The sequence below is a fragment of the Opisthocomus hoazin genome, chromosome 9, assembly GCF_030867145.1.
Source record: "Opisthocomus hoazin isolate bOpiHoa1 chromosome 9, bOpiHoa1.hap1, whole genome shotgun sequence".
NCBI classification, from domain to species: Eukaryota; Metazoa; Chordata; class Aves; order Opisthocomiformes; family Opisthocomidae; genus Opisthocomus; species Opisthocomus hoazin.
The window spans coordinates 21,425,024-21,451,958 of NC_134422.1; the positions used below are offsets into that span (position 1 = coordinate 21,425,024).

The 26,935-nt window shown below is 34.1% G+C and overlaps 1 protein-coding gene across 5 annotated transcripts in view; it reads right to left on the reverse strand.

The window, feature by feature from the left end:
- LOC104328999 (sodium channel protein type 2 subunit alpha-like) overlaps positions 1–26,935 on the reverse strand; it is a 77,205-nt gene that overhangs the window by 12,534 nt on the left and 37,736 nt on the right. For all 5 annotated transcript variants that reach the window (XM_075429662.1, XM_075429660.1, XM_075429658.1 and 2 more), the window contains 8 exons: positions 26,432–26,670; positions 23,294–23,467; positions 21,657–22,013; positions 19,131–19,616; positions 9,438–9,558; positions 8,696–8,850; positions 7,514–7,687; positions 1,394–1,516 (listed from right to left, as the gene is read on the reverse strand). In XM_075429662.1, the coding sequence (XP_075285777.1) occupies positions 1,394–1,516; positions 7,514–7,687; positions 8,696–8,850; positions 9,438–9,558; positions 19,131–19,616; positions 21,657–22,013; positions 23,294–23,467; positions 26,432–26,670 (1,829 nt within the window). The remainder of the gene's footprint in view (positions 1–1,393; positions 1,517–7,513; positions 7,688–8,695; positions 8,851–9,437; positions 9,559–19,130; positions 19,617–21,656; positions 22,014–23,293; positions 23,468–26,431; positions 26,671–26,935) is intronic.

Below are 26,935 nucleotides of genomic sequence, written 5' to 3' on the forward strand. Positions count from 1 at the left end.
GATGGCTGCATTTAATACAGTTGAGCTACTCTATATGGGCAAGTGGCAGTAAAAGATCAGATCAAATCCCTTGACAAAAGTTTTCTTATTGTGATTGAACTAAAAGAAAGCTGCAGATATTCAGACAATAATTTTCTATCATATCAGTAGAGACTGCAGTACTTTTCTTTGTATGGTTTTGAATATAGTATTATTTTTCAATTGACTAATTTGACTGAAAGTAGCCCAAGATCAATAGAAGGCTTGCCCATTTGTTAGGCAGGGACTTAAGTGCTGTTTGAAACGCAAACCATGTAAAATATAGTGGTGATGGCAATTTGCCACAGGACACACTCCCCTACACTGGCTAGTATGGCCACCTCTAGAATATCAGCAGCCTCAACCCAGACAACCACACTATTTATTTGGAAACTAAGACCTATGACCGAACTATAAACGTGTTGCAGCATCTGGGCATTTTGAGGTGAAAGACTGAAAGGATATTTCTCAATAACATTACCTTGTTAATATTCTATACATCAGTTTTTCCAGGAAATAGCATAGTTTGCATTTTCAGCAGACTGCTTGTAATAGTTTAGGTTGGGGTTTTTTTGTCAGATATTGGCAGAATATGAAAATAATAATTTCCTCAACAGGAAGGACTTAGCTGTGTAGGAGGAGAGGTAAGATGGCAGCAGGTGCATTCACATGAAGTAAAGGACACTAGCTGAGAAAATGATTTCCCATCTCTCCCCTTCTATACTTCCAACCCTGTCCTTATTTCAGGTGTCTCTTCAGAGAACCTTTCCTTAATAGTACAGCATTTATTGTGGGATTTTTTTTCCCCGGGCAGGTAGACAGGGAGCCACAGGGAGGCTTTAGTTTCTGGTGTGTCACTGTGGTCAGCTTCTTCACCTTGTTTTGTTTTGTTTTGTTTTGTTTTGTTTTGTTTTGTTTTGTTTTGTTTTGTTTTGTTTTGTTTTGTTTCCCAGGTAATCCTGTTCCATCCTGAACTACTGACAAACTAACAGAGAATAGAAGTTAGCTACAGAAATATATAAAATAAAGACTCCAGCTAAACGGGAGAAAAAAACCCAACAGCCCTCTGTTCTAAAATTCCTCATGTCCTTTTACTTTTCTGTGTAGGTCCACAAATCAATGGAAACTTTAGCAGTCAGGGGGCTGGGATAATACAACCATGGAGCAGTGAGCAAGCAAATTTAATAAGCTCAAGGTCTAATCTCCAAATGTAAGCTGTACATTTCTTGCATATAAGGACATGTTGCAAGGCCTTTTATCCACACATTTTTGCATGCATTCCCATTCTGGAATTCTTTGCAAAAGGCACGACTGTCACACTTCTACATTAATTTTTGTATGTATACATTCATTCAGACTCATTGATTTATCTCACCCTCATTCCTTCAAATCGTGACAAGGCTCTTAAAGGTCTTAAAGCTCTTAATGTCCGAAGCGATTTAATGGCACCAAGTTCAGAATAGCCCAAAGCATTGGCTATTAAACTAACCAATGAGACCTATCAAAATACAGAAAAAATATTATTATAAAAATCGTTCTACACTGTTTGTTTAAAAAGAATGCAGACTCAATCAACAGAAAGATGAACGGTGACAAATAGAAGAACACCATTCTTGCTTATGGTGGCACTGGAGGCCAAATACCACAATTTTCATACTTGCTGGAAAGGCAAGAGGTCATATGAAGCCATGTTTGAGAAAGGAATATATGTTACTCAATGTCTGTTATAGCTGGAAAGGTTTTAGCAGTCAGATGGAAGCACACTGTTGGTGAAGGATAAAATTTTCAGAAATATTTGAAGACAAAATAGCCATACTTTCAATAACTTCATTGAGATTCAATCTTCCAAGTAATTTAAAATTCTGAATACATTAAGATAGTTTATTAACTACTGAGAATATTATTAATATATATAATCACTAATAATATGCAAAGTAATATAGTGGTTAATTAGTTTTTCTTATAAATATTACTTCTAAGTCAAACATTCAGTTCATAGCAACAATAAGCAGGCTATCTATGGAATATATATTGACAGAGATGGTACTTTCTCACTTGCCAGACAACTCAGTAACTTTTTTTTCTCTTCTAAGTACAGGATATGGGCTATATATTATGGGATAGATTTTAACAGTTGCTACCATTATAATAGCAAGTGCTTTATTATCTACAACAGTAGTGAGCTCCTGATTCGCATTACCAGGATATTATTATAAACCAATCCACTTCAGGAAGGAGCAATTCATTTGCTTCTCAAATGGAACTGAGTTTTAAACAATGTTAATGTGAAAGAATTTAATTTACTTACTTGGAGCGGTTTTGGACACAGGAGTGGGAAAATATACCTTACTCATATTTCATTCAATTCTACCACCAAAAGCATAGAAAACACGTAAATGAACATAGGCTGATTTCAGTCCTTGAAAAAATCCCTCAAATGTTCATTTCTGTACCTCAGTCTAGAGAGTTCTTCAAATAATTGGCTGTACAGAAATAGGCATTCACTGATAATGATGATAAGATTTTGCCCGTTATATGAAAAGGTGGTTTCCTATCTTACTTGTATCCATAAAGAACAATTAGATGAATCACAAACACGAGAGTTACAAGATTATGTCTCAAAAGGACGATCTGAGAGCAGACAGAAATCAGTTATTCATTACTATGTTGCTATATATATTAATCTAACAGAAAATAGCATTTTAGTGAATTCATACCTTTCAACTGGATTACACATCAGGATGTAATTGTTTTTATCAAAGGAAAGGCTTATTTTATTGCTGTAATGGATAAGTTTGTAAAGGAACTTGATGTGATTTATGAGCATATTAAGAAGAAAATATTACTGATTTTCTGTAGTCTGTAACTTTTCACTTACAAGAGATAACATTATTTTTTCTGCCATTACATTAATTATTGTCAGAAATTGTTATTAGTAATTGTTATTAATATGATTTATTTGTCCTGTGATTCTACAGTGAGAGAGTTCTTTCTATCCTTAGCCACTCTAAATATATTCCAGAGATAACAAGACAAGGAATTTTCTGTATTTTTAATAGAATATTCGTTGATTCACTCACATCAACAAGATATCCAGATATGACAATAACCTCTACTGTAAAGACTACACATTTTATGGATTAAAAATAAACTATGAAATAGATATTAAAAAAAATGTCTCCCACTGGGAGAGCAAGACATACCTTTTAAAATTAAAGTCACATTAATGGCTGCTTCATTTTATACATTTCTTCCCAAACTAGCACTGTGCCTTAGCTGTCTTCCGGGAACAAGACTCCATGCAAGCTAGTTGCATATCTGTAGCTCCTGTAACTTCAGTGGCACTGTGTATTTTGGAAGTTTTTAGGTTCTGATTGTAAATCATTCTCCAGCCTAGTTTGTGCTTTCCATTTCAACCTACTTGCAGCATTCTTACCGTGGTGCTAGTGCTCTTTCTTACATCATAAACCTGAAGTTGTTTCACAGAGAAATACTTCAACTGTTGTAAACAACACAATTTTCTTCTGAAGGACAGTTCGAATGAGAGGCAAAGATTTGCCTGGATTTCTTTGATATTAATTCTATTGTATGTACAGCATGAATATATACAGCTGTTCTGTACTGCTCTGGTTTTCTCAGTCTTCTTAACTTGGTGTTCTATCATCTGTTCCACTTGTTTTGTTGCTAGTGAGAAAATAAATGACCCTGTACACTGATAAATAGATTAATTTCTTTCTTTTCAGATAGGAATACATGCAGATGGAGTAATTTTAAGAAATGAAAATGAATTCAACATGGTGGAAAGAATTTCTACATTAATGTCCTAAAACTGGACAGTTGTGTGTCCACATTTTTGTCTACAGATCTTCTAATGTAGACTTTCTGTTGCAAAAAAAGTGTTTTGCAGCTTAGCAGTCACAATTAGCCCTGCTCAAGATCTTCAGTCAAGGTTGTCATCCGAGCCAGACCGTTGGTCATACAGCTCCACGTTGACTTTATTTCTGTTTAGGCCTGCATTTTTAATCCATATGAATTCTATGCTACTTGGTGAGGTGGCTAATTTATGTGATTTGATTCCAGGTCCTGAGTGGCATATGGCCCTCCACAGTTCCAACACTGCTTATCCTATCTTTCATGTAGTTTAAGTGTTCAGGTATTACACTTAACTAGTAATAAAAATAAACTGCAAGATTTGGAAAAAAAAATCCAAATATTTTTCATTCTGTTGAGAAGTTAATGATTTTTCTTATTGTTTGAAATATAGATACTGTATTATTGGTTTTCCAGATAGGCATTTCTGACACCCTTGGAGACAGAACACTGGACCTAATGTAGCCTTTCTTATGCCTTATGTAGCCTTTCTTATGTTATGGTCCTATGCTAAGATAATACGATTTTTTCTATATGTACTTGGTGAATAATTCTTATTTTATGGTATTTTACTGGCAAGTATTCAAAATTTATTTTGCTTAGATGCATAAATTGCAAGCATGATTCTGTTTCCCAACTCACTGAGCAAGTCCCTTGTATTTCATGCATATACCATCTAAATATCCCTTTGAAAGAATTAATTAATTTCATTAATTTCTGGATTATCCAATGTTATCAAAGTGACATCTCTTTATGTACCTGGTTTCCCAACACATCAATATGCTCATCCTATTTCTTCTTATTTTTATTATGAAGTTGCCAAGGCAGCAGTTGCCTCTTACTTTGTGCATACAGGATTTAGTATTTTGGTATAATGTGACCCTGATCTTTTCCAGAATGTTGCTGCTGAGTTAATTATTCTGAAAAGCTAATAAAAAGGTTGAGAGCACAGTTTAATTAAATTACTATAACTGTTTTAACAAAAAGCGTGAAACATTTTTAGCTATATGAAGAAATATTATATAAGCCATCAATATGACCAACTTTTGATGTACTATACAACAAGCCAAATTGGAGGGTTGTTTTGCTACATGTAATTGTTCAAAAACTGTACCCATTGGAATTTCATCAGGCATGAACAATTTCAGGAAGGTCGAAGATTTCATTCCACTTAGAGATTCATTACTGCCCCACAGTATTTGGCAAATACATGATTTGTTTTAAATGTTACTTATTTCCATTTCATTCAAGTACAATTCATTAACACAATAATCTAGAAATAAAGTGTCTATACCAAATTATAGGACTACCTTACTGAAGTTTAAAAATATACAGCAGAAAACAGTATCCATTTAAGATTATGTAAGATTACATATTGCAGCAGAAAACTACACAAATTTAATAACTGACAAACTCATTGGGTACTCCCAGATTTCCTGTCTCCTTCCGTGACATTCTATCTTCTAGCTTTGTATGTGGCAAAGACAACTTAGAGTCATTACAGCTGTAGATCATAAACTCATGACAGATGGCTTCTGGAGAAAGGGGTAAGAGCAAAAACCAAGGTACAGGATGACATGCCCTATAGCATCTACTTGTACTGGGTTAAGATACTGCTGTCTCAAGCCTTTACTGGATACCTCTGCCAAAATTAATCTACCCCCAAATAGCAAATACATCCCTGCTTCTCAGCTGCCTGCATCCAAAATTTAGTCTCTTAGCTTAAACCACCGACAAATGTGAACTAACTGAACAAATTTACCAGATTGTGATTTTGGGTAGATAAGGCACTCCACACAAGTATCTGCTCCTTGCTACAGATACTGTTGCATATAGCAGAAGAGCAGGGTGGAGAGATGGCACGATAAGGTCTTAAACTGAGGTAGTCAGATGTACGAAGAGTCATCTGTCATGGCTGTAAACTGACAGAGACAAAAATTGCCATTTCTTTGTGTAATTATTAAAATCTAATTTGGTCACAATCACTGAGAGCGACTCTGGCTATTTCTCACAGTGAGAGACTCAGGTGTGTAAGATATTAAAGGTCAAAGCCCTGAAGGACTATCAGTGTTTACTCTTGAATAATTTTAGAGGATTGAATTAAACAATTTGATTAACTTTGGTCACATCTGATGAAGAGGGGCTCATTGGTGTTCTCACTGGGAGAATGCCACTGAATCACACCTGTTTAACCTGCCTGTTAAAGCAGTGTAGATTCTCTGCTTTTCTATAGGAAGATGACATGAGTTCATCTATTGAATCTTTCAAGTGATGTCTGGTAGTGCTAAAGGAATTGCTGAATTAGCCTTAGGCACAGTAAGACATTTCTTACCACTTTCTGGAACATTGAATATAATTCTTCAAAAGTAGAAGGTTCTAATCTCATTGAGTCATGCTTTTGCTTATAAAATTAAAAATTATGAGTAAAAAGTTGGCAAAATAAGCTGCTTTACTTATGATGATGTTCTTTATAATTCTGAGAGCCTGCTCAGTTAACAGCATCTCTGAGGCTAAACTATTATTAAGAAACCGTGGAGTATGGTTTAGAATAAACTCTTTAGGTTTATGTTACAAAAAGAATAATTAAAACATGAGTTGTAGTTTATTAAATAAATAAACAGGACAGAGCTAGAGATTAGCAGTATAACAAAACTAACTTGGGCAGGTTAAAAAAAAGAGAAGGTCTTCCATTTTGAGTTACAGACACATCTAGATAGGTATTTTTTTCTCTGGGAGTCACAAATCTGGTACATTTCTATTATATATTCATAAAGAATAAGTATTTGTGGGGCAAGGATTTATACAAACTTCTCAAGAAATACCGTAGCTTGGGCAGAAATTACTGTAAATGCAGATTTGCCCTGAGATGCCATCTCTCAGTTCCACACTGAGGACGTGTATAGCCAATGAAACAGGTCAGATGATGTATGAAGGCGAGAGACCAAAATATTCTGGGAGTAAAACCAGCTTTGATCCCTTCTGACAACATAAGCAAGGCCTTTGCACAGAAGTATATCACAGCTGGGAAGGCAGCCAGGAAATCTTGTATTCTCTTCTGTCATAACCCCTGCCAAGTCATAGCTGATTTAACTATTGGAGATTGTCAGCCCATTAAAACTAACTAATTTTTGGACCAAATAGCCACTGTCTTTCTGTTTTATTACAAATGATAACAGTGTGGTTTTAGGGGATGGAGTTCTGAGAACTCAGACGCAATCTGGACCAAATGTATTGTTTCACTTGCAAAGTTGCAGTGTTTGTAGAAGAAACTTGCACAATTTAGTGTCTTACTTGCTAAGGAATAAGGTAGTATGATCAGAGTCCATTAAAAATAGCATGCTTCAAAATTAGTTTTTTTCCTCATAAAATCTTTTGATACATCCCGGGTACAAAATTATTAACCATGAAGAATGAACAAACTGATGGCCAGCCATCCTTTTCCTTCTGGCATATAAATGTACTTTAAATAACACATCCAGATCACTGCAGTCTATTACTAATGCAGTGTAATTATACAATGTGAATTATTTTTGCATGTTTGTAAGAAAACTTAGTATTAATGAGTTTTACAATATAAAGGACTTTACCATAGTGAATTTTACAATATTAAAGACTGTGTACTTACATCAACAATCAGGAAGTCCAGCCAGCACCAGGCATTAGTAAAATATATCTGAAAACCATATGCTACCCATTTTAAAAGCATTTCCAAAATGAAAATATATGTAAAAACTTTGTCAGCATATTCCAGCATGGTCTTGATAGTTTTGCGCTGTTCAATATATATATCTTCAAAAGCCTGTGAAAAAAATATATTCAGGTACTACTAATGTTTCACAGAATAGACACAATAAAAATAAGGAATACATCAATAAAAAATGAGTAGGCCAGAGCTAATCTTTCCCCATGTTCTTCTGCATCCTCTTATTTTACATATTTCACATCTTTGACCATACTACAGATTGGAACAACTTTACATATTCTGCCCTGTCTGGGGTTGAAAGTATATATATATATATCCTATCTCACTAATGAATGAAGAAATAAATTTAAAGCATGAGTTTTCGTCCACTGTGGTATTAAGAAACTTTCACATACACACACAAAAAAACCCCCTTCTTATACAAAGGAGATTTTCCATTCTGGAAAGCAGTTAGGGAGATTACATTTCTATCCTCCATCAATCAAACTTATGCCTAAAAGTCAAATTAGAGAGCAATGTCCTTGCTAGAAGGTACACTATGCACATTCATACTGTAGCAAATGTTCAACTTGAGTTAAGCTGGAAAGTTGGGTAATGTAAATCTGGTTGGAAAGTGATTGTTAGGTTTAATTTGCTGTCACACTCTTCCCTATCTCCTGCCTCCAAAAAAGGAATAGAATGAAGTAATTATTCCATTTTTTGTATGGTCTTTCATAAGCAGAATCCAAAAAGTGGCTGAGCCTAGGAGGAATTAAGGACTTGATATCATACATTTAGCTATATATTCATAGTTAACAATGCTCAGTTCTCTTGATGAACATGTTGAAAATTGGCAGGCAATTTAAATCTTGAGCAGCTATGCTGGCTTAAATAGAGTTGCACCAGGTTTACAGTGGTAAATCAAAAGTATCACTAAAAAGTGCATGTAAAATTTAACACTTTTTCAAGTTTGGGCCAAGTTTCATTCCATCCTGAAATGATGGAATGCAGGTAGTTTTATGCAGCTCCAAGCAAAACAGGTCTTTGTAAAGCAAATTTGAATTTTGCTGTTGCTTTTAAGGAGATACCTAAATATTTCAGCGTATGCAATTTTTTTCTACTTACTAGTGCTCCACTGCTGAGGAGAATCATGAACACAATGAAAGTCTCAAACCAGTTGTGCTCAACTATGCTGTAGCAGGTTTTTCTAAGATTCCACCAAATTTTTCCTTTGCCGTCATCTATACTTACTTGACAACATGGAAATTTCTGCACACAGCCTGCATTAGATTAAGAGATATTACAATCCAAAATTAAATTATTTCAAAGTCAATATTTACTGTGCTATCAACATTGTTAGGAGCTTTAACAAATTTTTTAGTGTTTCTTAAAATTAAACAGTGGAATCTTCTTTTATAGGATCCTGAATACCTCATTTTAGACAAGTAATTTGGAGAGAAACCAGACAATGCTAGACACAATTATGAGTAAACTCAATCCAAAAAACATAGACATTTTTGACTGCTGGCGTGTAACTTTTCCATTCATTGATGGAGTCTCACAAAAATTCATTTGTTCCAAATTTCAATGGCCCCTTCAAATAACTGAAAAGCATTTGAAGAACAGAAAAGTTAATGAAGTTTCTTAGTTTCAAGATGTATGCAGTGGCCAGGCAGATAAAGTTACACAAAGCCTAGGGAAACCTTGTTTTGGCATCTGATTTCCAGCATTCTAGGCTAGGAGTATTTTGTTTCAGTTGTTGAGGTCATGAAGGTCCACCAGATTTGAAAATCTCAAGAACTTAAATATGTCTAGTAATAATGCCATTTTACTAATACATCTCTTAAGTCAACAGTTATTCTACAACCTTCTGTAAAACAGGCTTCTGGTTCAAGAGCTTCTTCACTTTCGATTTCTGCTTGCTCGCCCTCTCCAGGAGGGGCAATATCAACTGTGCTGCCTTCTGATGAACTGGATGCATTTAGTTTCTGCAAGTAAAGTTCCACAGAACAATTTTTTCTCATTAGATACATATTCTGTAAAAAACGATACTGAGTCAAGTCATACCAGTCTCTGACTTGGGACGAATGCTATATTTATACTCTGATAAATATGCATCACCGTAAGTAAAAACATAGTAATGAGATATACATCATATAGTCCTGTTTCTCAGTTTATCTTCTCACAGGGAACAATTAAATATAATTTGGCTACTAACCTGATCCACATATGAGACATCTGAAGTATTCTCAGCAATATTAAAACTGGAGAGCTTGCATGTACCACACTCTCCATTTATTTCATTTCTTTACTATACTGGATTACACTGAAAATGTGTCTTAGTTTTCCCAGCAAAATGAACTAACAGAAAGCTCCACATGTATCTTTCATGTCCACTACAGATGGTGTTTTCACAAACATACACCATATCTGGATTAAAAAGTTGTAAATTTAATGGAATTTAACGGTAAATTTCTGCACAATTTAATTTTTGCAGGAAGCACAAATTACCAGAACTGAAATCTCTTCTTTGCCTTCCAATCTCCTGTGCATATTGAGAGACCTCCTGAGGTCCTTTCCATGCCAAATTTTTCTATCGTTCTCCTACTTTTGTGTACAGTGAAATATTGTAGTCCTTACTACAATAAAAGCACTTGTAGATCTGAAAACTGCAAGAACTGGAGAGTGATACAAAGCAACTGAAATTATGTAACTTTTTACCAAGTACACTGAAATTTCGATCAAGTCAAGCTGTTTATCAGTCATGCAAGACTGCCCATAATTTTGTCCTCTTAAGAAAGCATATTTTGAAAGGACAAACCTGCTAAAGATACACACAACTAATGCAATAATTCGACATCAAGTTTGTAATCTGTTTTCATTTATCAGTACTGTTTGTGTCTTTAATTGCTTTCATCCGAAATACATTTTATTTTACCGTGAAATAAGGCTTGTAATCAGAAAGCAACATTAAAAAAATCGTGGTGCTGAAATACATCTGGTTTATAGCATGCAACAGTAAAACACTGGAATTTCGAGGGAGATCTATAATGCAGCTCTAACAAATACTTTAAATTGTATAGGCCCTGATGCAACAGAAGGGCATTTGGTCAGAGGCTAGGTTTGTGGTTTCAGCTAAGCAGGTCTGGTCATGCCCTTTGAACTATGCAAAGACCTTTCTATACAAATTTTTTGAGAGACTGCTTAATACCAAGTGCTTTTCACATTTAGTTTTCAAGCTGGTGACATTTTTAGAATATATAAAAAAATGCTATTCAGATGATTTGAATGATTTGCAATAGATAGTAAACAGTAACTTGTTAAGGAGACATTTCCATGTATTCTTTCCTTCAGAGACAATGCTGAAAATTAAAACTAGTTATTCAGCTCTTCAGTTAAAACCCAGTACCTTCAGGAAAGTGCATTGGGAGCTAAGGGCTTTTTTTCTGCCAGGAATGAAGTAAATGGCACATATATCTTTATATAGTTTGGTAAGCAATTCTTTCCTCATATTCAACTTTTATATGAGATGAATGAAGTTTAAAAAAAAATCCACGTTGAGTAATGGATAACTGCAGAATTAAGTTTTAAGAAGCTGCCCTAAATTGACCGTATTGTCTCTAAATGGAATCATTTTATTACTGGTCATGTAGATCAGTAAGTCTGAAATAAATATTTTGTGTACCTCATATAGTGAGAATATTTAAAACTTTGCTTTCTCTGTTACTTTTACAAACCAAAATGCACATTAATGTACACTATATTAAGCATTATTAGCACACCACCTTATTATCCACACAGAAGGCTCTCTTTTAAAAAAGAAATAAGATTTGTGGATTAATTCTCTTATTATATTTCGTTGTCATGCAAAGAAATCAGAAGTCTGAAACCTGTCACTGAAATTGTAGGCAGTTTCTTCATTAAATAAAACCCAAATATTGTGAAAATAATGGCTTATCACATTCAAGTTAGGAAAATGAAAACGAATTCATGGCCTGGTCCATCATCATTAAATCAATTACTTAATAGTAGCAAGATAAAGTTTGTAGTAAGCATCAATAGATGAGTGCCAATTAAAAGGCAGTCAATTTTTTAACTGCTTCTTCCCATGTAAACTCTGTTGCAGATAGTCCTGTCAGCATAGTTGCTAAAAATCAAGTGACAGAAGTTCAATTCATAACTGGGACAAACAAAACCTACTATAATTCTCTTCATTATTTTTCAAATAATCTCAAACAATTGCATTATTAAAAAAACCTCATTAAGTTAATAAAACTTCTCTTCTTTGCTTCAAAACCCCTAAATTAGGAAAGAACCATTGCATTGTAATTAAGGCAACTTTGATGATCTTTTTTTTATAGCAATAAAACTAATAAAACTAATAGTAAACTCAAGATACATGATGGAATAACACAATCTTCTTTTCATGTCATAAATGTGATTATCAGCCTCTAGAATACGCCATGCCCTGTAAATATGTATTTGTATCTTCAATGATATCACATTTTCCTTTGCAAGGATACATTTGAAAGCAATTGCTTATGATGCAGCATTCTCAAGGCCTGAATCAGCAAAACAACATGCTTGACTAGAGCAGAAGCCTGAGCAATACTGTGGAAATCACACACAAAAATAAAATAAAAAATAAGACTACCTCAATGGGATTATGTTTTTCTGAAAATAGTATTATAAATATTATTGTATACAATATAACATTAAAAAATGCTTCATCACCAACCCAAATACTTGGTTAATATGTATAATCAGCCTCCATACTGTCCTTTCAGAGCAATGCATCTCTTTTCAACAGCTTAGACCATTAAAACAAGCTTTGACCAACAGCATGTTAATGTGCCCATTTACAAGAAAATGCATTCACTTAAGACCTGGTCTTGCTCTCATTTGATTTTATTCTAGATATCAGTAAGAGCAAGAGCAGGCTCCTAAAATTTTAAGCTTTACAAACGGCTTCATGATTCAAGTGACAATAAAATAAAGGGATTCAGCCATTACAAATTGCCTTTAGTAATTCAGCCATGTAGTTTTATCCTTTGAATCTTGAAAGCTGCACTGTAATTGAGTGACAAAATATAAAATGATGGGGATCAATGATTTCAGAGTGATTCTAAACTGATTTTAAATCTCAGATCTTATGATATTTGACTTTTATATAATATTAAGAAAACCAGTTTAAAAATCTCCTTAGAGTTTTATTTGATGATTGAAGCATATCTTGGTTAAAGATTTAATCAGTAAAATCTGAGAATTTCCAGAATACACACCAATATGAATTTCTTTTGGCATCTCTGGACAATTTATACTATGATATAATATAGATAGATCACACTACATTCTAATCGATGGTGCAAACAAACCATTTGGTTATCCTTTTGCTGAAGGCAACAGCTGTGAATCCTGCTACAGGACTGAAATCTCAATCCCAACAAAATTTTGACGCCAAGTTTCACTAGGGTAATTTGACCTCCTTAGTTTCATGTAACTTTGGCTCCTGTGCAATATTTGCTGTCCCTATTCCTGAAGGCTCTGCCAATTATGCATAAATGGACATTATACTTGCCCATAATGAAAAAAACCCTAGAGTAAATATACATGGAATTTTACAAAAATTATGCCAACTACTCCATAATCTTTCTAATTTACACCAAGTAAAGTCCCCCAACTCAGACACAGACTGCTGTCATGAAACACATTGCAAAATACCACTTTTTATGAAGGAGTTTAAACTTATTAAGTTTAAAGTTTAAGAAAAGAGTATTTGTAAAATGCTTTGATTTGAGAGTTTTTTAAGGGGGGTTATTTGCTAAGTATAATATTAGCAATTATGAAACTGTTTGCTCTGCTTGCAATTTATAAAACTCAAGATATGCACTACCCAAATGAATACTGAATGTAGTTTGTAGCATCTTAAAGATCTGAATTACAGTGCATTATAGATTTAAAAGTATAACTGTAATTTTTATGCGAGTAGCTACTGCAAAAGTTTAAATGTTATTCATTAAGGAGCTAAAGCTGTGGCAGTAATTATTACATAAATCACTCAACACATTTCATTAAATATTTACATTTATAAGGGCTGAATCAAAAAGGGTTATTTTTATTTTTTAAAAACTATGCATGCTCCCTTTTTCTTTGGCCTCTTTAACATATAACATTCCAGTATTTTGTATGATCCATACTTCAAAACCTGTAGAGCATGCAGTTATTGCTAAATACTGTATTAAATTATCCAGAAAAATCATTAGCAGAGTTAAAAAAATGTATGTTGGGGTTGCCAATCCCACCTGACCATGCTGTGATGTGAGTCCCATGACTCAGCAGAGAGCAGCTGTGCATGTTTCTACTGTCTTGCAATGGATAGGGAAGGTACATAGCTGAAGAGCATGCAGGCCAGTCAAAATCCATTAAAAAGTGATTATATATATATATACATATATATGTATAACTTGCTTAGGTAACCTGTGTGAAAGTGGTGACACGTTGCTCTACCTGGTTAAAAAGCACCAGAGCTGCATTCTTGTTGCTCCAGCTTGGTTTTACCCCTGTGAGAAGTAAGAATGGTAGGTAGTGAAGTTCAAGACACAGGTTCTCTAGTTTTCCTCTTTTTGGAATCTCTAATTCAAACATGGCTTTAACACGATTAAAACATAATTATTAAATATTTTATGATCAGTTGGCAAAAAGGGAAATACATACCACCTGAAATGTTCAACAAACTTTTCTGCAGAACTTGTTAGTTTATTTTAGAGAAATAAGAAATGCAGAAGCTAGACCTTATAATCCGCAGTCTGAAATTGTGATTCATAAATGAAAATACAATCAATTAAATTAATAAAGACATGGTTAGCAGATTTGGAAAGTATTCCAGTACTTATATAGTGCTTAATGCCTATTAATAAGATGTTAAGGGATTTTTTGGTTTAAAGTTCTAGTCTTCATTTAACTGACTATGTGATTATACCTTTTATCTCAAAAAACGTACATACAGTAAGCAAAATGCTTTGAAGATGCATGTCTTTCTATTTCTTCTTCCTCCTCTAATAATAGTCATAGAACTTACAGATCTCAATGAAAATAAACCTCATTAATTTCAGTTCAAATTAAATGTGATGAAGTATCATATTGTGTAAGTTTCTAGTTTAGATTTAGTATGCTATATACTTTGGACTCTATAAACTCTTGGGATTGGTATCTGGACAGTGGCCCATCAGTGTATCCAGATATACGGTTTCATTCGTTAGTTATACACAGCTAGTCCATAACATAAAGAATTATTTTTGATGATACTGTCCCAGAATTGGTCAGTTTTAGAAAAGGGGAATTTAGATTGTTGGATATGTTGAAAGAAATGTGATAAAAAATCATCCAACAAATTGATCAAATCACTGCTGGGTATGTTTTGGCTACGAAATTTATTGAAGGCCAATGGCAGTGCTTAACTTTTGGGAATGTAATAACTGTGTTTCTGTCTTTTTACTTCACCTAGTCACAAACGCACTAGGAAACCCGATCAGAAAACTGAACTTAGTCCTTGATTCATAAAGTTGTGATTCAGATATAATGAAGAGTTGTTAACTTGTACAGAAATACCATAGTTAGGAGTCTTATGTTAGGTGAGATTAACGTAGTCCATTCATTTCACTGATTAGTAAGCATATTTTATAGTAGAAACAGCATCCACAATGCTAACTTTAAAAAAGCGCCAAATTAGCCCCTTTAGTTACTTCTCATTTTCTTATTATCTTTAAAGTTAATTATCTCAAGTATCTTATTTTCAGAACGGAAATCCGTTACTTCTGATGGTTATTTCACTGGGTATTGCACCTCTGTTTTCTGATAGTAGATACTGACAAAATTCTCCTTCAAAGTATCAGTGAAATATTTGATTCTTTCAGGTACTTTCAGCCAACTATTACTCTAAGGCAGTGGGTAACTTTTAAATCTAATAAATGTTGTTATGTTTCATCCAAACAGAGACTTCCCCAAATATCTAGTGATATGTGTGAGAAAGATCTGTTTAGGTCTGGACCTTGCAACCAGGTTCCAGAATAGGTTCTGGCAGATTTAGGAAGTTATTAATTAGCATATTAATTAGAAAGTGTTTTTATGAAAGGGGGAAAAAAAAAAAGGGAACCAGCCTTCCAAAAGAGACCTGGTGGCTAGAGTTATTTTGTACCATAGTATATCTGATAGTGAAAATAGGAAAAATTACAATTTGTTCCTCACTTACCCATAGTTACAATTTCTATAGTAATTACCTGCTCTTGGCATATCCCTCAGGGGCACACAGACCCTGCCCCACTTTTAGCATGACCTGTTATTGCTGATAGACTTCAAATAATCATTCTGTTCTTAACATCAGTGGCAGTCAGTAAGACACCAGAAAATTACTGACGGCCACTGATGGCAGGCCATCATTTTTTACCAGAAAAAATGGTTCATTTTACAGTTCCTGTGCAGATCTATCTTCCCACAGCTCTGCTGTTAAATAAAAAGTTACTGAAGGGGATAGCTCCTGAGGGTATTTTAAGTGCTAAGTACTGCCACAGTTAAGGCGGGGAAAGTTCTGCCCCATCTCTTACCCCTCCTTTTGCAGACCCGGCCTTCTCCTAGCAGGAATGTTGTCTCAGTGGTATCCCTTGAAGGCGAAATAAAGCAAATGATGGTGTACTGTTCTAGAGAGGTAACTTAAACACTGCACCAATATACTCTTTATCTTCCTCAAAAGACAATCAGAAGGTAGCAAAGGATTCAACAGTACTGTCAACTCGGTACGAAAAGATTGGAAATCTTCATAAATTCATGTCACACATCAGAACGTCTGTTCATATATTACCAAAGCAGGTGGATTTTTATACACACAATAAAAAACCCCCACTTTATGCTTCCCCAAAATATCATCCAGAAGGAATGGAATAAGGAATCCAGAACAGAAACTGCAATTAATATAGAATTCACAGTTTTCAGGGCACTGGTAAGAAATTCCTGTGTTATTAGATACCATTCACACTATGCACACTTGCACGGTATGAATACATGTCAGACAGTTACACGCTAGATAGTTGTGTGTGAGTGGAACTTGAGGGAAGCACTGTTGCTCCAGCTTTGCAATGGTAATAATTATTGCATTCTGTGGAAATCCTGAGGCTCAGCAGAAGTCCTAAACTTATCCTATCCCCATTGAAAATTTATTCATGAGTTCTTAATATATACACCATCCATCATTTACTGGCGGGTTTCCCACAGTCACCTGAAATTTTCACTTTCAAATTGCTTGTACAGACTTTTGAGTTTGATTTCTCTTCCTGAAGACATACAGATACATCTAAAGTCCATAAAAAAAGGCAAAATCCCTTTTTATTTAGTACAGTCCTGAAACTTCAGAATGGCCTTCGAAGAAAAAAGCATGATGGCTGAACCAAGAAAAGCTGTGAACGAACAGAGCAATTGACTTGTGAAATTCACCTTGAAATTGGTATCATTCAGAAGTTCTCAGCACAACAAGGGCTCTTACTCCATTTTCTTGCATTGTACTTACATCATATATTCACTTGGAAAGCAGAGGAGTTTCTGCCTTTGCATTGCATTTTATTTTGTCCTCAGCTTTCTGATAGACTATGTGGCAGTACGCTGTAAACTGAACCATTCGATCTATCTTAAAGAAGAAATAAACAAATGATACTTATGAGATGATGTTATTTAACTTACATCACTCCAGTGACGTGCCTTACGGACCCACAAGCACTGTAGCAGAGGAAGTGGTAAAGACTGCCAGGGGATCAGGGGCCAGGCATGGAGGGGAACTTCCCAAGGCAGCTCTGCTGCTGAGGCTAACATGTCACACAACTGCACGTTTAGCATCTGCACAGCTTATAAGCCTCCCAACTTCCTAATTCCTATTATGAACTTTTTAAAAAGTAACTTCTTAAGGAAATTTTTAGGTATGTGACTTCATAAGATGGAGTTACTAGGAAGGCACTCATCACTGTATTTATCAAAACTAAGCACAAGGAATGCAGAAAATGTATAGTAAAACGTCATTTTAAAGAACATCAGAATATATGAAAATACTTACAAGACTTTGCTAAAGGTTCATTGGAAAAGACTAACTTTTATTAGATCAGTTTACATGAAAAATACTTAACTCTCAGACCCAGAGTCACTTTGAAAGCTTGTTTTTTGATACTAATTGATCTCATAAATTCTATCACTTTACACTTCCTGAATCTCTTACATTCTTAAATTGCCATGGATAAGCACTACTGCTGTCTTACACACCTGCATTGAAAATGTTTGTCTCATAACTGAGCAACTCAGTCAGATGATGATAGAATATCTTGCTCTTCATCTTACAGTTGTTATGCAGAGCAATCTTCTTTGCAGTTGCAAATAATCACACACTATGTTCCTTTATGATTAACTGGATCATGGCTATCTGTTAATGTTATGTGGTATAGTTTCGTATTGCTGAGGAATACAGCATTATTTGCAAGTCTGGCAGCTGTACAGCTATGACACAGTCATGAACGCACGGCTTCTTTATAAAATAACTTTCTTTATGGTAAACAAACCCTTTTGTGTCAATGAATTATCACACAGCATCGTAACTTCTAATCTAATTGAAAACATACTTATCCATGGTTCCTGATCCCTTAAATCTGACATTTTGTATATTTCTAATGGCATTGGGTATATTTATATTCTGCTAATGCATGTATTAGCTTGTCATTGGTCATTACTCCAACATACAAAGTGTTGAATACCAGTATCACCTGTTCATAACCACTTCTGGTATTTGAACCACTTATATTTTGAGGCACATGGCTTCTGGTTTTTAGACCAACTTCTGTCTCTTTGTACAATAACAGTAGCATAAGGCTTTCAAGTAAACTGTTTCCACATGCATCTATATTACAAAATTATTCTGCTCTCCAGGGTAACTTGAGATACGACTTTATCATGACATTGATTGGTATCTGGATTACTTCAATTTAGCCAGCCATAGTCTCTGGACCCAAAATCTGTATGAATATTACTCACAAAACTTTCTAGATAATCCACAATAGATCACTGATTTATGATGTCTCAGCATTCATTTTTAGAACTACCCTACATATAGAAAGATTTTTTTTCCCCACTTATTTGATTGGGTATGCAAAGCTGTATCCTGATTGTTCCTTAGCCTTCTACAATACTCACATTCTGTAAATCCTGATCGCATTATGGGTACTACAGAAAAAATGCATTATGAAATATGTACTAGTCCTAAAACCTCATAGAATTGTGAAAGAAATAATCATATTTAAAATGATACATCTTCCAAATGCTAGTGAACAGAGTATTAAAAGTGTAAAATCTTAAGGACCCCTAGTATACCATCACGTAGGGCAATTTTTTTCTTGAATTATAATTACATAAAATAATAAAATATAAACTACATTTACATGGCATAAGACAGTTTTTAAACAATTCAAAATATGTGATTAAGAGATATGTAAATGCATGGCTGCAATTTAATTGTTAAGATACAAAAAAATCCTACCTGTTTGCTTTCTTCCATATCAGATTCGCTGCTGAATTCTTCTGTATTTAGATTTTCAAAATCTGATTCTCCAGCTGCAATTGGCACTGTCACAGTGAGGCCTGGGTTGTTTATGAATGACATGTAATCGTTTTCATCAATTACATATTTTTCCACACTGCTGCCTGTGCCTACACCACTGGTGGTTCCATTCCCGTCTTTAACATAATTCAGATCTTTGCTTATTTCAACAGCAGTATGATTGGAAATGCAGCTGTCTTTCTTGTTGTTTAGCTCTTCAAGTGCTTTGATTTCCTCTAAAGCTTTCTGCTTTCTAACGAAGGCTTTTTGGATGAATTCCTGTATCTTTTTTTTAACATAATCTATTCCCTTCTGAATCCTTGCCACAGCAATCTGGAGATTGTTCATTTCGTTGTCATCATCAGTAGCAGCAAGATTGTCTGAACTAAATGAGCTGAGCAGCAAGGCCAGAAACAGGTTCAATACCTAGAAGATGAGAGAATACAGCTGTATAGCAAATACAGACACATAAGAAGTGAGCGTATGTACAGAATACTGTCAAATAGCACACATTGTTTTGAAAACCAACATTCACTAATTTTAGACAAACACATAGCACCTTAAATAGCAAAAGATCTCCTTACTTGTTTTTATCAGTATTCATTCATAAGATGAAAACAAACAAGCTATAATACCTAATTATTTTAAACTTTTTGATCTTTGTTTGAAGCCACGTGGTTGCTTAGACTCTAAAATTTTTAAAAAGTTACAAAAATTCTAGCTATACACATTCATCAGAAGTTTGAAAGTCTTCTAAATCTCTTAAAATCACTTGGATTGTAAGTAGAATTAAATAAACATAAGTTGTAAAGTTAGATGAGTTTCTATGATGCAGATATTTTAGAAATATATCAGTTAATGCTACAATAATCTACTTACACTTTCTATCTGGAAGATTATAGCATGAGACTGTGATTTTCTGTTAATTCTGAGCTTGTCTCTTAAGTTCTATAAAGCTTCTCATAACAAGATAAAAGGAATATTTAAAAATGAATTCTACACTTTAATCTTTGTTATTTATAATAATACTATATTATTTGTAATTGGATTTTTTTCCTTTTTCACTTGGCAAAAAATGAAAATTTTGTTTCCTCTTATGTAGGAATTTAAAAATAAAATAGATTCCTTTCATCAGCAGTAACAATCTTAGCACCAGCATTGCCTGAGAACTGTGGTTTATTGCCTCAGAATTCAAACATCATTAATCATCTTGTTTTAATATAATCTACTATAAACTGTAGCTATTTCACTAAAGCTTTCAAGCACTTAATATTTCATACTTTTGTATACTCGTATACCACCACACATCAAAAGTTTTCATGATATGGCAAAATGGCATAAATAAACTTCCTCATAGTTAAATATGTTTGGTCTCTCATTTTTACTCTTTATAACATTTAACTCCGCAGACTTTCACAATTCCAGAAAAGAACCCGGAGGTAAAAAGACACTTGGAATAAAGACGACAATACGAATCTGAAACAGAATTTCTATGCTGAAGCTAATACTAAAAAAAATAGTGGAGCAGGTTACTGGGCATAAATAACTTTCTGGGGTTCTGCACACTTCTGCTGATATAATATCAAGATTGCAAGGTCATATAAACAACTAGGATATGAACACTTCAAATACTATTTTATAAAAATTTAAATCACATTGAAATATATCACTAAAGGAAGAGAATTTTGACAAGTAATGAAATACAGCTTTTAGGCATATCAGAACAAACTGCAAAGATTAACAGTAAACTTAAAGCAGAAGTGTAAATTATACATTCCAATTATAATCCTGATTTCTAAGAAGTTCTCATCAATTCAATATTTATCAACTGAACTTTTGGCATTTTAACTTGTCAGCTTGAATTAAAAAATTTTCTTCTATAATTTTGAGTTAGAATATTTCAAACTCATTTTTAGGATGGACATCAAATCAATATGTGTTTTGTTTTTGTTGTTTACACCTAAGCAGGCCAGAAAGTTCAGTACTTGAATTCAAGATATTCTATATAAGAACATCTATATTATACTTTATTTTTGTTAAGTCATTAGTATTAGAGTTGGAATTAGCTGTGACGGGCATAAGAAAGTCCATTAGATTTTTTTCTCTGAAGAAGCAGCTTCCCAGGAGCTGTTGCAGCATGAGCTTTATTATTTCAAGAGCAGTTAAGAAGATATTTGGATTTAAACAGCACCACTAAATTAGCTGCAGCTCTCCCATGATAGGGTGTTTGATTTGATGTTTTGGTGTATCCCTAAATTCCTGCAACCATAGTGAGAGTACCTCAGTGTATGGACATGAGCGAAAAGGGAGAGAAGGGAATCATAATACATTTTTACCCAAAATCTATCACATCCAGATTTTTTATTTTTAATTCTAAACAGAAGTATGGCAAACATTCTCATTGCCTAGCTGTAAGTTATGTATATTTTGCACCAGAACTAACGTTCAAAAATGCTCATCACATACCACTAGGTTTCCAATCACCATGACCAGCATGAAAACAATAAGGCACATGGTTTGGCCTGCAACCTCCATGCAGTCCCACATCGTTTCTATCCATTCTCCACACAACACTCGAAATACGATCAGGAAAGAGTGGAAAAAGTCATGCATGTGCCAGCGTGGAAGCACACAGTCACTGGAGATCTTGCAGACACATTCCTTGTAGCTTTTCCCGAATAGCTGCATCCCAACCACAGCGAAAATGAACACGATGATGGCCAGCACCAGGGTCAGATTCCCCAGAGCCCCCACTGAGTTGCCAATGATCTTAATCAGCATATTTAGAGTTGGCCAGGATTTTGCCAATTTGAAAACTCGAAGCTGAAAAACAAAAATGCAGAGGCATCATTAGTGTTAGTTATGAAATAGAAGCTAGGTCAAAGTTGTTTAGCAGAACATACCAGTTTCTTTAGATTAATTTGTTCTTCAGTAGGAACATACGATTATTTGAATGGAAAGCAGGAAGCAAGGAGTTTGGTACTTGCCTAAACTGTGGTGTTCAGCATTTCATCTTAGTGATGCACATAGAAAAAAACCCATAATTTGTGTTTGTACCACATTTGATTTTAATATTTTTAAACATCCACTTACAAATGATTACAGTATTACTAAGTTACTTAGAGACATTGTAGCAGTTTGTACTTTTTTCATCACCTTCACTACTCCCTTTTTGCTGGCTTGGTTCTGCATTTCCCTCAGCACAACATTAGATCTTTCAGGCTTGCTTAGGGGACAATTTCTGAAGCAACAATTTGATGCTGATATTATGATGTCCATTCAAATCATAAACACTAACTTAAAAATAATATTCAGTAACGAAACTATAGCATGTGAAGTTGGGTACCATGGCAACTGGCACTAATCAACTAAGTCACTACTTCCTGCTCTATGTATTAGGAAATAACCTAGGTTTTCAAGCAATGCGATAACAATTAGTAATACAGACTTTTAAATCATGACAGTTGTGCCTTCAGTAAACATACCTATAAATTAGTTTGTGTATAAAACTAATTGCTATAAAAAAGACATTTCTAGTAGAAGGTCAATAATATTTCAGTGTAAGTGTTATCCTAAAGTCAGATTGTTATGACCCTTGGTTACACGTAATGGAGTTACTAAATGTTTTTTCTTGGTGCCCATTAAAAGAAAAGTTGTAAAGAGAGGATCTACTCAGGGGCTTTATGAGTAACACAAAGTAAAGTTCATAATATAAAAACTAAAAATGTTATGATTCTTTACTCTGGTGGCAATATGTATATTTTTTTCAGATATTCAGCTTTGATTAATCTTAATGAAATCAGTATAACAAAGACTTACGAAATTCTCAGAAGATACAAGTTAGTTATGGTCGCAGAAGATATCAGTAGGATAGGCTATCAAAAGGGTAATTTGATACCAAAAGATATCAAAGGATATCAACTGACAAACACCTTAAAATTGCACTTATCAAATATGGTTTGCAAACTAGGCATATATGAAAAATAGTGTGAGCCATTTAATTATATAGTATATCTTTACAACACTGGTAATTATTACAGAGGTCAGCACATTTTTTTGAGTGAGACAATTGCATGCAAATATTTATTTATCAAGGTATTTACCAGTCTGAATGACCGAAGAACAGATAATCCTTCAACATTTGCAAGACCAAGCTCCATTAAACTAAGGCTAACGATAATACCATCAAAAATATTCCAGCCTTCTTGGAAATAATAATAAGGGTCCATGGCAATTATCTTTAGTACCATTTCTGCTGTGAATATCCCAGTGAATACCTAAAACAAAATGTAATTAATTAGTTGAGTTGTTAAGAGAAATTTATATACCTGAGTAAATTTTTATAGTCCATCTTGCATTCTCATACATGTTCCTTGTACCTGTTACTACATAAAACAGCTAATTGCTATCTCCAAATGACATCTAAGTATTTCTAAAGACTAAGAACTGATAATTAAACACAAATTACTAAATCAGGACATATATAGGAGGGAAGAAGTTTGATAAAGCTTGAAAAAGCTATTCACTGTTCAGCAGCTCAGCTCCGGTTCATATTTGACTGATACATGCTGGACTATCCACGCAGCAGCTGATGGGATATGATCTGGTGTTTTCAGTCCTGTTTCTAGAGGATAGTCCCAGTAAAGAAAAAGCAGACTTGAAAGCAATTTTTTTCCTTGCTCATAGTCTAAACAGAAGGGTTAGAGAAACTCACTAAGGTCGGACTCTCTCAGGTCTGTCTTTTAGGTCAGAGTTGAAGAGTATGGGTGGAACAGACAGAGGAAGTGGGACTTTCTTGTACTGGGCTTTTGTGAGGATGTAGAGGTTTCAAGTATAGCTTCTATTCTGTGTGATAGCTGTTTCCTCTTGGGAAAAAAGAACTTCAAGGTGTGAAAGTTCTTTGAAATATATGGAAGTGCCAAATGTGAAATTATCAATATGCCTCAGTTTTTAAAAGTCCAGAATTTAACCCAACGCCTTCTTGCAATGAGTAGTGATCAGTGGTTTGTGCAGCATAATGAAGAAGTTTTGGAGCATACTGTGAAACCATGAAGAACATATGAATACTCTGCAGAACTTTCAAAGAATATCCTAGATGATCCAAAAGTCTAGTAAAGTACATCAATGTATTCTACCATTGCCTTGTGAGAGTTCTTTACTCAGCTTCTTCTTAGTCCTCCTACAGCAAGTTTTATGGAAGCACAGATGACTTTTTACAACACTATATAACTACTCTCATTATTATCTTTTAATTTAAGAAGTTTGGGAGGTGGCTATAATGCTGTGAAAACATTCACCATTGTCAAAGTGTAAATATTAACACTTTAAAAAGAGTATACTTTTGAGAAACTGGAAATATAGCAAGAAATGCTATACTATTAAATTGAGATATAAGAGATGTTACCGTATAATCAGAAGAATATAACAGGTATTGCTATGTGTGGTAAAGAGAACACAACAAGAAGATTATTCTTGAAAAAACTGTCATATTTGTCAAAATAATTGAAAAAACAAGCAATTAAAAACATTTAATTTTAAAATACTTCCTTCACAAAATAACCCGTTCCATCCACAAACTACTTCTTTTTCAGCGTAACTGCATCCCCAAATACACAAAAATACATTTTAGTAGAAGTAAACTCAAGTTTTCTTAAAATTATTAAGAATTTTGAATCTGGATGAATTTTAGCATTACGAAAATGAATCACTGCATTTTAGAACTATTTCTTCCTTCTCATTAAAATGCTACAGAAAAGGCAGAGTCATATTTGTCATATTTAATTTATCCTCAAACAGACCGTGATGTCACAGGCAAAGAGTAAATTAACGTATTTTGAATGCAAATCACAAAATTAAGGTTAATAGATTAATACAGTGAGGAACAGAGAATTTAATTGAAACCAGCCGGAATAGTATTCACTGCAGATATATATAGTCCTAATTAAGGATACTGGATTGTTACAAAGCTAGTTAAAAATATGACTGTTGCTAGCTTAGAGTAAAAAAAAGAAAAATATGAGATAGGAAAAGGCAGACGACCTTGTAAGTATGAATGATTGGAGAGAAATAATTCTGACAATATGACAGACCAGCATTTTAAAATACAATATTCTGTAATCCGTGATGAATATAAGAATATGCTAGCAATTAAATCTTTGTGCAGGAGAAAGGAAACTCTTAATGCACACAAGAACACATAGGTAGTAAGTTCATTTGTAGTTCTATTTTTAAAAAAAGTCATAGAAGGTTGTATTAGCAGTACATATAAGGAAAATGTTTAGACTTAAAACATACTCTGACTGAAAAATCTATTACTGCTCCATTTAAATATTAGCAGACTTTTCAAAACTAATCTTTTTGAGTGATTAGTTCAGAATAGTTGGTTGGTTTTGATTTTCAGGACTGCATGCTGTGTGAGTCAATCCAGACCTCTCCTGTGTCAACTACTGGTAGTTATGTGAGCTGGCAAAAAATTAAAAATGTATGAATCTTCTTCTGAAACAAACACTTGGACAGTTCAGCCCTCTGCTTCCTGAGCATTAGAAGCAAATGGAGAGAAGCAAACAACATTTAAGCATTATGTCACATTTAGGTATCTGCTCAGAAAAGGAGTTACATGTAAACCTAAATCTCTGGATCAAATTAAAATCAGGAAAGACATCACTGATAAACTCACAGATACAAGGTGCTTTGTGAAAGAGAATAAATAATAATATTCTAGTTTAATAAGTATTTTTTATTTACCTAAAATGGCAAGGACTTACTGCTAACAAGAAATATGCCTTTCTTGGAAATGTACTTTCACTGTAATTTAACTGAAAAAACCTCAAAGAGAAATTCTGACATCTAAATATTTCATCAGTTTCTTACTGAAGAAAAATATTTTCTGTGATGGAATATCAGTACCATGGTAAAAATTAGATAATCTACCGTAATATTTTAAAGAAAAAAAACAAGGTAGGCCTCAAGAAATCTGTTAATCCAGTGAAGATTGCACTTCCACATGTATTCAGTTATTTCATTATAGTAGATACAAAATACATGCATGAAAGTTAAAGGTTCCAGCAAAAATGACTTTATCTGTGAAAATCATATATACAGTTTCTAAACTGATTATAAAAACCAACCTGGAATAAATTTAAAACCAATTCAATGCATTTATGCATTGCTTCTTTTAGAAGATCATTCTTCTTTTAGAAAATGGTATTTTTGCACCAAGTAATACATGACAAACAACTTACCAGGTTCCCCACAGAAAGGACACTGCTAAACTGTTCTGTCATTGGGTAATGTTCCATGGCCATAAACAAGGTGTTTAAAACAATGCAAATAGTTATAGCAAGATCAACAAATGGATCCATCACAACTAAATTGACGACGTGTTTTACTTTTAACCATGGACTCCAGCAATCCCAGATCAAGAAAGTGTTTGCAAATCTGTACCAGCATGGTGGGCATTTCTGTCTGGATTCTTCAAGCTCTGAAAAATAACCCAGGAAAAAAAATAACAAATCATGAATATTCCATTTATATTCTCTGGAAATTTTTGTTTAAAATGTACAAAAAGATTAAATCATTCAAATAAACAGCTCACACTAACATGGGATTTCCCTCACCCATTTTTAGCCATTTTAAAGTTAAGCATCTGATTTATTTAAGTTCCTCTACAACCAGTGGACAGTGAAGTTATCTCTAAAGAGTGAATAATCTCTGACATGTATCTAAAGACAGAAATGTGATTGTCT